The sequence below is a fragment of the Argiope bruennichi genome, chromosome 6 (assembly GCF_947563725.1).
Source record: "Argiope bruennichi chromosome 6, qqArgBrue1.1, whole genome shotgun sequence".
In the NCBI taxonomy this organism is placed as follows: domain Eukaryota; kingdom Metazoa; phylum Arthropoda; class Arachnida; order Araneae; family Araneidae; genus Argiope; species Argiope bruennichi.
In genome coordinates, this window is record NC_079156.1 from 84,666,476 (window position 1) to 84,678,034 (window position 11,559).

The 11,559-nt window shown below is 28.7% G+C and overlaps 1 protein-coding gene across 2 annotated transcripts; it reads left to right on the forward strand.

The window, feature by feature from the left end:
• The first annotated feature begins 167 nt into the window (after positions 1 to 167).
• Positions 168 to 3,371, forward strand: LOC129971600 (prolactin regulatory element-binding protein-like). 2 transcript variants are annotated; one of them, XM_056085522.1, is made up of 2 exons: positions 168 to 292; positions 1,832 to 3,371. In XM_056085522.1, exon 2 carries the CDS (start codon positions 1,852 to 1,854, stop codon positions 3,157 to 3,159), a length of 1,308 nt encoding a protein of 435 aa, XP_055941497.1. In that variant the 5' UTR covers positions 168 to 292; positions 1,832 to 1,851; the 3' UTR covers positions 3,160 to 3,371. The 2 variants fall into 2 exon arrangements, with proteins under 2 accessions (XP_055941497.1, XP_055941498.1); XM_056085523.1 differs by lacking the exon at positions 168 to 292 and adding an exon at positions 431 to 529.
• The last annotated feature ends 8,188 nt before the right edge of the window (positions 3,372 to 11,559 follow it).

Consider the following 11,559-nt stretch of genomic DNA (forward strand, 5'->3'; position numbering starts at 1 on the left):
AAAATAAAAATTATTGCAGTTTGTTTTATATTCATCAATATATGTTCAGAAAGAAAATTATTGATATTAAGAATAAATATTTTATTTATATATTTTTTACTTTGTCATTATATTTTAAATTATTTACTTTGTTGATTCAGGGTTTTGAGTTTGCTCAGTGTGACGTTGTCAAGTATGACGATTCAATGCATCTTATAAGCGAATGGCAACAAGGAAATTAGTTCACAGCTCACAAATTATAAACAAACACGTCAAAAAAACTGAACTTCTTCATCCTGGTAAAAATTTTAAGGTATATTAAATTGACTTTCTTTTAGTTTTTAAACTTTCAGATATAAATACTTTAACTTAAATAATTTTAGTATTTTTTTTTCTTGACTTCTTTATCTTGGTGAAGTACTATTTCTGCATTTTAAAATCACCGCAAAAATCGATGATGTAATTTTGTTAAAACTAAGAAGCAGTATGTCCCTTAATAGTTAACTTGTCGACTAAAGTATTTTATTTTCTGAATGTTAGATAAAACAAGGTAATCTACGCCTTTTTATGTAAAGTCTGTTTTATATTAAAGATATTATTATACTTCCCGACAGCACTAATTTATAAAATGCTTTTAAATGTGGAACACACAAATTTAAATACTGTTTAATATTTATATACATAACACATGACTAGATGCTAATTTAGAAATAACTGAAACAAACGCTAAAATTGGCCAAAAAATTCTAAATATTTTTTTAGAATTAAGAACTTGGTTATTTAAAAAATGTTTTTATTATTCATAGCAAAATTTTATGACTTTAATAACTATTTTCAGTACACATATTGTACAATAATTATATTCAGTGCAAAATTCCGATGTTTGTCCATTGTTAGTGAAAAATCCTGTAATGTATTCTTTAATTTTAATTGTTGCAAATTAAACATTCAAATAATTTGTAATTGTATATCTTTATAGTTATTTGTTGTGGCATGCTCTTTGCGACTATTTTAGAAATTGATATGTAAACTGAGTTATTAATATTAATAATATGTTTAAAATTATTGTAGTACTTTTACTGATAATTGTAGAAAAATAGTTAGTAGTTTGAAATGAAATGGTACTTTCTTAAAAATTATGTATAGGTCAAGTCAACTTGTATGCTATTTATGACTGAATATATAAGCAAATGATAAGTATTTTAATATTGGGTTGGCCAAGATTTCATTGTAATAAAAAAAAAAGTTTGATTGAATTTTTTCTTTAGTTAAGTGATTTAGCTAAAGATATACGTATTGCATTTATGTTATAAATGATTTTTAAATAAAATGTTGATATTGATTTACTTATGTTTTGTAATTTTCTTTAAAATATGCTTGTATTTAAGGATAATTGCATCTTATAGCAGTTCTCAGATTTCATTGCCTTGATATATTATCACAAGGATTGCATAATAGAACTTGACAATCTTGGCATAATCTGAAAAATCACCAAATAAACAAGGGAAGACTGCAATAAGATTCAAGTATCCATTGAAAAAGGCAGTAAAAGTACACACCCAATGTAAAAGAAAAAAAAAATTAGTAAAAGTTGTGGTAAAATACAATGGCACATATGTTGTGCCTGTATCTGAATTACTAAATTTTGAGCAATTCTTTCTGAGAGTTCGTTTATGAATAAATTCTTTTAATACTGTATTGTTTCTGAGATTTATAATTTATTATTTTAACTTCTTAAAAGAAAAAAAATTAAATTTTTAATTTTTAGATTTTAGGGATAATTTTTAAATATTAGTTAAGTAAGCAAATATTTTTCTAGTCATGTTTTTAATTTTGATAATTTCTTCTTTAGGATTAAAGACTTGCTTCAGAATGTTTTCAAAGAAACAGAATCAGCTGTTAGCCAGAGTCAATTTTCCTTTATACACTGTTCACTGTTTAACAGAGCGTCATATTCTTGTGGCTGGTGGAGGTGGTAGTGCAAAGACTGGTATTCCTAATGTGATACAAATATATGAATTGATAAATAGTGGAACAACATGCCGAGCTGAATCAGTCACACATTTCGAAACGGGAAGTGAAGCTATAATGAATTGCACTGTATTTGATGCTGGGAAGTATTTTTTATTATTTGCTGGTATGGAAGGGAATTGTCATGTTTATAAAATAAAGCATTCCATTTCGGATGAAGGAATAGAAATTAAAAAGAAAGAACCTGAAAAGCAAAACCAAGTTATTCAAAGGAAAAATAAAACTATACCCAATAAGAAATGTTCCGATGATCAGTCTAGTCCAGATTTAAACTGTAAAAAACCAGATGCAAATGCTAATGTGATTCATTCCAGGCTATGCTTTGACATAAAACATTTGGAATCTTTTCAAACTGATTTCAGTGCTGAGCTCTATCAAAAGCAGGTTAGGTTCTCAAATTCAGCAAGTTTGTTAGCCACTGCTGGAGCAGACGGGCATATTAGAATCTGGAAGCATCCTAAACTTAATAAGGTTTATGACATTGAGGCTCATGAAGCTGATGTAGGTGATTTGGATATTTGTCCTCTTGGTAAAAGAATGGTTAGTGTGTCTAGGGATGGCCGTGGCAAAGTGTGGAGCCTTGAAAATGGTTCATTAATATTGGAATTAAAATACATTTTGCCTACTAAAAGTAGTGCTAAGTATACATTTAGAAATTGCAGATTTGGAATAGTTGAAGATAAGAATGATTTAGCCCTTTTTGCAACTTTGAATCCAGTTCCATCAAAACCATCGTCACAATGTTATATAGCTAAATGGGATACAAAGAATTTTGATCAACAGAAAATAGTTGCAGCAGGTACTGACTTGTTTTCTGCTATGGCTATAAGTGACAATGGGCACTTCATAGGACTTGGCACACAAAGTGGTAGTGTTAAAATATATATTGCTTTTAGCTTGCAACAGATTTACAATATAGACAAGGTACATGGAATTTTCGTAACGGGATTGGAGTTTTTGCCAACTCGTGATGAATCTCGTAGAATCACTGGTGGACATGAGACTTCTTTGCTCAGCATATCAATTGATAACCATGTAATCATACATCACATTCCTATGCGTCCCTCAATGGGAATTTTGACATTAATCACTTTGTTCATCCTTACATTGTTCATCATATTTGTCCTGATGGATTACTTAAACTTGTGAAATATTGAATTATTATGGTGACAATTATAAACATAATTTTAAGAAATTATTGTATTTTTAATTGTATATTTATTTTAAATTTTAAGTGTACTGTAGACTTTTATTGTGCTGTTTTAATTAAAATGTTTAGACATGCATATGTATAGCTGTAAATTAGCTGTACATAATAATGAATAAATCTATTGTGATGTGAATAAAATATTCAAGATTTATTAAGGCCTACTTTATGTGAACATTTTTTTTTCAGATCATAATTTTATAAAGTTTGATATATGAATAATTTTCTTCTTGTGAAAATCGTCTTAGAAGGAGTCTTTTAAAAATGTAATGACTAAAGTATACTTTACTTTTAAAGTTTTCAACTTTAAGGAAATGAACTTTTTTGAAGAAAAAATCCTAATTTGTGATTTTAATTTTTGATTGATGTAAATTTAGACAATCTAAAGGCAAAAAATGCAAAGATAAAAAAAAAAAATATTTTAAAAGAATATCATTAATTGAATATTACAAATTAGTTGTATTTAAATAATGAATTCTGTATTAATACTAATGTATTAGTTAGTAAAATTTTACTAATTTAGAAAAATAATGAAGTACATTTATAAAAGGTAAGACATGATCATTGACTTTTTTTAATTACATAAAGATAGAAATATTTTGACCATCTTATTTTTTTTTGGGGGGGGGGGGGGTCCCAAAGAGCTGGAATGATTGGAGGATTTGCTTTATACAAAAAAATTCCCCTTGTATTTGTTTCTCTTTAAAATATTAGCTTTCAATTATTTTTATCGCAATATTAGCCTTTTAAATATAAAGGAGGAGGGGCATTAAAAAATAAGCATACAACAAATATAAGTGATTATTTTGAGTTGTCCCCATTCTGATTATAAAAGATTGTACATAAAAATCACTTTAAAAAAATCAAACCAATACTTATTTGTAGGCTGTTTGGTTTAGACAAGAAAGTTAATTGAATTATTTTGACTTTATATTACTTAAAAATACATATTAAATAATATTTTTAAAAAAACCTTATTGGAATATTCTATACTCTCAATTAATGTAATGATATCTTAATTTTTTTTAATCTTAAAATAAAGTAACTTCAGTTAGTTAAAAAATTTTATTTTCTGATCCATATTCCGCTTTTTAAACTTTTGCTGTTATGTTCCGATACCAACAGACATGCTCTGTTTTTGTCTCCCTATGTATTAATCATATCCTCCCATGGGAAAAATAAATTGAAATTTAATTCCCAGTTTGTCTTATTGCCTCGTCTAAATCCCACTTCCATAGAATTCATTTAATTTTAATGCACTTTAAATAAGAAGTAAATCATTCTCTTTCAAATAAGACAAAATAAAAATTAGGTATACCATTTATTACTTGCTACTGCTTTACCATATGTGAAAATATTGGATGATTTTAAAATGATTGGAAGTATTCTTTTGGAATAGGCTTCCCTGTAAATTGCATGATTTAAAAAGAAATATCAAAAATAGAATACAATAGCTGATGAAATGAAGCTTATTGAAGAAAGACCAGAAAGATGAGTCAAGCTTAATATGTTTTGTCAATGCTTTTTGGATTAGAGGTTTGAATCACCTTTAATTTTTTCTTCAAGTTTGTAACAACAGTTAGTTATATTTGGATAAAATACTTTTTAACAACTTTTCTGTAGTTTCAATATGGAACATTATTCTAATTTAATAAACATTTGCCAATATCACCCTTATTGCTTTTCGATCCCATATACTACACCTAAAATATATGTGTGTGGACAAATTTATATTTTGGTTTGGTTTCAATAATGTACATTTTTAAATAGATTATAAAATTTCAATTAATTTTATGATTTACATTGGCTAATTATATAAAAGTGGCAAAAAATAAAATGTCGGTTGCATTTAATACAGAAATCTGTGAAATCACAAGTGAAAAATTAGTTTCAAGTCATCTTTTACATAAAAAAAAGAAGTTGAAATAAAAATATTTAATTGGAGAAATTAAATGAAGAGAATTTTCTTAGAAAACATCTTTGATAATGATTTCATATGTTGATCTCTCGCATTTAGTGACATATTTATACAAATAAATCAAGTGGCAATCTAACTTATCTTTTAATATAATACTAATAGCCTTCGGTTAGCAGTTAGTCATAAAAAATATTTTTGCATAAAAAAATTTATTTGCAAAATCAAGAAGTCCTTTCCCAAGTCAGAATTTCCGTGCCAAATTCGCCAATTTTTACTTTATATGAAAGTTATACATGGTCATCAAATGTTACTAATACCGAATATTCTTTATTTTCAATAGAAATTTAAAAAATACAATTTCACTGTACATTCTCCGTGTGGGAAAATCTCGACAGTAACAAACCCTAAATGAAATATCTAATTTATTGATTTCATCAGTTTTTATTTTATATATATGCTTATGACTCTCAGATACATCATAAAGGTAATCTGCCCTATCCATCTTCATTCCTAGTGATACTGCAAAATAAAACTTACTGAGCCTTCAATCTTAACAACTGGACCAGTTTCACCAATTAATTTCTATACTTTGCTAGTACATCTAACAAATCAGAATGCTCTATCATTATTATGGTGTCATTAACATCAAATAGTACTTCCTCTTGTTTTGATAAGATTTATTTCAACAAAAGTGGTCGGCATAACTATATTAAAAGTGTTAAAATGGTAGCTGGAGACAGCTAGTATTAAGATTGATTTATTATTCAAGCCACTCAACTTCGATAAACTACATCTTACATATAATAAAATTACATACAGTATAAGCAAACGAAACATTGTTTTAAATTATGCATAATAATGACAGAGTATTCTGATTGGTTACCTCCCGTGATCTGGGCATCCCGGGTTCAAAGCCTGGTTCGGGCATGGTTGTTCTTTACCCGGTGTTCTATCTGTGAAGTGTGTGAAAGAGCTCCCCTGTATAAAGGGGTTGTACGAGCGAGTGTGTGAGTGCCATCTCAATAAGAACTAGAAGTCAGACTTCTGCCCTCGGGTGCTCAGGGGCCCTTACCCTTAGAAGCTACTGCACAAACTCGGCTGAAATCGCTGACTTCGTCAGCGCGCTTGTCTATGGCAAGTGCCATAAGTAATAACAACAACAACCTGTACTTTAAAGTGGTCAAATTGTCTAGTTGACAGATCCGACCTGTTATTGAGTTTGAGCACTCCATGAAAGCTTTACTTTACTATATCTTTCGAAAATGAAGAGAAGAGAGCAAGTGACAGTAGATGATGTATCTAGGGCTCATGAACATTCATGTGAAATGAAAATGTTCGAAATCGGTACTATTCTCTCAGCCTTAAATCTCCTTTTCTTCAAGTGTCTATGTCGCCATAGGAACAGATTACTGTAGTACAATTTCAGGCTGATAGAAAGTTTCTTCAAACTTATTACATTGGTACGCTTAGCGCCAAATTAGCAATAAATGGTATTATTACATATAATTTTTGAAAACAAATTCAAAACCTGCGATAATACTCACTTCAAAACTTTTCTGCATATTTTCTATTAAAGGTTTTATCCTTCCGTATAAAATTATCGACATTGGGCAATGCAGTGAATGTCACGAGTGTTCAGATCTTCATTTTCAGAATCCTGCACATAACAGTTGTGTACTTCGTAATATAATAAAGAAAAGCAGTACTTGTGCACTAACTACACACACAATATTAACGAAATATCGATCTTTGGTGATTAATTTCTGACATGCGGTTTACATACGAGTACTGAAAAAAATTGAATACACATTTTGGACAACTTTCCTCCGAAGGATTGAAACAAAAATCTGACATAGAATATTGTTTAATGATCATTTTTTTAGTTAGAATAAAACGAGATACAAGGTCAAACCTTAGATGAATGAATTTATATACGGGACGAAGATACAAGATCTGCGATCTTCATTTATAATGTTGCTACAACAGAAGAACATACTTTATGCACAATACATATTGTGGTGGTAACTTCATAAGCCAGATAACAACTTCCGGACACGAGTGTACACTTTTGTCTAGTGGCTTTGTTACTCGGCTATGAACCCTAACATTGCGCGTTCGAACCTCAACTTGCACATTGGTGACCCTGGTTCTGAACAACCGCTCACACATATTTCATTTCCCTCTCAATTACATAGTAAGCTTATTTGGGGTCTAAACTGTCTGCCCACTTCTTATGAAATCTATTCGGCGAAACTTGGGATACCAGCTGTTGTAGACGGCGGTGTTTGGACAGGGACGGAAAAATTCATCACCTACGCAACAAATTGTTGTAGTCAAACTATTGTTGTCAAAGTTGCGTAGGAGATGAATTTTGGAAAGTTGGCATTTTATTTGGAAGTGAAACAGGTGATGAGTCCTTTGAGAGATTTGACAGTTTTCTCGTAATATAATTTTGGTCATAATATAATGGTCGAGAAGATTGAAGGAGTTTCTACTAAGTAAAATCTGGGAGCAGCATACTTTGCTTTTATCTTCCCATAGGTTTCTCGATCTGCTATTCAAACAACTTATGCAGGCACAAGGTCTTGATTGTCTCTGACTCTGTGATTGTCATAATGTTTTCATTCATCATAAGTAATCCATCTTGAATATTGATAGAATATCAATATTTCAAATATTTTGCCAACTGGATAGATAATTTTTTAGGCCAATATTTTTTAATAGCTCAGGCAGCTAGCTCAACACACATTTCATCCTTTTGCTGCGCTTGCCTAATTTCTAATAGTCTTTCATCAGTGGCCAGAAGAGCAGTAATAATAATTTAAAGATAAGTTTTTATTTCTTCATCTTGTCTATCCTTTATTAGTCTTTTTGAAAGGGTTTCCCCTACCATATCTTTATCTAGAAAGTATATACTGCACCTGATACAAATGTTGTATCATTTCCAGTTTCATTCGTGAAAGTCGAAGAGATAGAAAATCTAATATTTTATGCATGAAAATGAGAACTAAAAGTTTGTGATTATTCTCAATATTTGCCATAAGACCAATAATGTAGTCATGGAACTTTTCACATTCCCCGACTATCACTAGAGTTTCTTCCTCTATTTGGGCATAACATCTTTCAGCTGCAGAAAGTATCTATGACGCATAAATTAAAGACATTTAGAGTTATTGTCTTGTAGTTGACATAGCAAAGCTCCTATATCATAAGATGATGCACTAGCACTCAAACTGGCTTCTGGCAATCATACAAAACTAATATTAGAGGTTTGCATGAATTTTATTTAATTTTTTCAAATGGCTTTTTCTTTAAATCATGATCTCAATTCCAGCCTGTATTTCCCTTCAGCTCTGCATATAATAGTTTTTGCCATGTCAGCTAAATTTGGTACAAATTTCTAGAAATGTGCACTAAGCCCAGGAAACGTTTGAGCTCTATGAAATTAGTTGTGAATTTCTCTTTAGTGGTTCTACGTTTCGGGGATAGGGGCTTATCCTATCAGAAGAAATGACATGCTTAAAAAGTTAATTAATTTGTTTTCCTAGAATCCTTTAAATTTTGTAAAACCTGATAGTGTTTTGTCATGTTCTTGTTTTGTCTTCCCATACACTAGCAATTCATCAATAAGTTCACTTAATTCAGTCAGATTTTTGAAGAATTCTTTAACTCTTTTTTTTTAAATACATCAGGGGCAGAATTGATTCCAAATGGAAGTAATTTAAATTTGAATCGATCAAACAGAGAAATGAAGGTAGTTAGCGAAGTAGATAAAGGGTACAACATTATTTGCCAAAACTCATAGTTGGCATCAATGATGCTAAATATTTTAGATTGCTTAAATCCGTCAAAGAATAATTTATGCATGCCATCAGATAGGCTTTGCAATAAATGTTCTAATTCAGTTAATAGATCAACACAGATTCGTATATCCGCTTGTTTGTGTGTGTGTGTTTTTTTTTGGCACTATGACCACTGGTGCATAAAATTTCTATAAAATTTTGAGCAAAATTCATTCGGGTGACATCTGTCTGTCCAAATATATGTTAACATAGTAACTTTATATATAACCCAAAGACAGCTGGATAAATAAAATTCTCAGCACTGATTTTAAATCTATAGCTTAGACATCATCAAATTTTGAACCAAATAACAGTTGACTGTTTATTGGTCTGTATTTTCAGAAACATGTAAATGCAATAACTCATAAATGCAATGACTTAAACATATCAAATTTGATATGGATTTTGTAATCACATGTGTAGTTTTGCACCAAATTTTTGTTTTGATCGGTTCAAAAAATCTGTCTAAAACACAAATTCATTTTTCGGATATTATTAGCTGTATACTAGGGATTAATCGCAAAAAAGGATCACATAATAGATTCAGTAAAAATGCTAATTTTGTACCAAAGGGTAATATTTTGTAACTATTGTACATCAATGCTATGCTACGCTTTTTCTGGGATAACACCTCTATTAGAGAGTTTGTAAGAAAATTTTGGAGAGAACACTCCTGCTGGTTCTTAAAGTGAAAGGATATTAAAAAAGAATTAATGTTTTATAGAAAAGAAAAAAATTAATAAATGGCGAAATGCAATTTAACCAGAAAAAAGTTAATACAAATTAAGAAGAAAACATGCTAAATGAATATAAAGATAGGTAAAGCTGTTGAAAATGTGAGAAGACAAATGATCATTAAATCTTTTACCAACACAAAATGGAGACATATAATAATAAAATAAAACTCTGATTTCCATAAGATTCCTCTTATTTGAAACAGATCTTGCATAATGTAACTTGTTTCTATAGCGACCACCTAGACATTTGATGGGAAGAAACTTTGTCACTAGCAGACAGTATCTTGGTTGTGACTGTGAAAACCTGTCAAGGGTTTTCCTTCAAATAGCAAGTACAATGAAATAATGCTTTTTCAATTTATCACGAAAATGGATGAATAAAATTATCAAAATTGGTTAAGTGAAATTAAGTGATTGGTTTTTTTTATTATTTGAAATATATAGAAGTGGTGATATGAACAGTACTTCTTTTCTTTTTTACTCTTTATAAGATACATTGTCTCTCAAAAATGTATAACCTTCAGTATTTATATATAATGCATACTATATGAAAAGTGAACATTAAACATTTTTAAGACATCAAAGTAAACATATTTAATTCTTTCTGCCCTCTTTTTCTCAATCAATCAATACATAAGAAATGATTTTAGGAAAAATAATAAAAACAAAGAAAATTCTTATTTTATTAATATCACACTAAGCTTAATTTCAACTCTTTTAATAGCCAGATTTTTTTAAAAAAAACTTTAAAAAATCATTTAAATTTGTATACTTTAAAAGAAAACAGTTAATTTTTGTTAGAGATACTTAAAAGTAATTTATATCATGAATAATTAAAATCTATATAAAAAAAATTAAGCATGGGACAGACTTGAAAAACTAAAAACTTTGGATTGGTACCAATAAACTGAAGACTGTTTTAAATAAATATTTGATGATAACAGTTTAATCTAACTCAAATGGTCTCTGGTGTTCCCTCCAATATATGTTGCTTTCTTTTATGTGATATTTAAAAATGATTGATATTAAAATGAATAAAATAGAATTTTTTGAAAACATTTATTTCAAAAATAAAGATGTTACACATGATTTACAATAATAAAAAAATAAATATAAAACATACTTATATCATTAGGCACTTCAAATTATTTTTACTATACATACATACACAAAAAACAACAACACTCATAGTCAAAATTCTCCTACGAATATTTTACCATAGTAGCAGTTAAAATTCTTTAGTGAAATGTTGCTTTTTTGGACGGAATATATATTTTCAGTGTTGGTTTTGACCTTAAATATAAATTAGGTACAAATTCCTTAGATTATTATATTATATATTAAATTATTATGTAGAATTAAGATATATAAAAATAATTCAAAATTTTTTCTAGCTTCAAAAAACAAAAAATTTACTTATTAACAAAAATATATAAGACATTACAATACGGAATAAATATAAAATAAAATTCATTAACCCTTTGACAAAGAATGTTAATTACAGATGGGACATAAATTTCCCATTAGTAATCAAAGGGTTAAGAAACAAATATAAGCAATTTTTTTCACAATAAAAAGATAACAACAAATTTGAAATATCATAGAAAACAATATTCCTGAGGCAAAACATGTTTATAAATGATATTCAACACTCATGAAAAACTATTTTGAAAGTTTTCAATAATGAAAAATTAATTGAATGTTTATACATCTAAAGATATATTAGATAAAAAAGAATTATTATTATAATAGATATAAAAGAATTATTTTTTAAACCAAATCATTGTTAAAACAAGAAGAAAAATAAAACAAAAATTTCAAAACTTTAAGAAAAAAATTTAACAA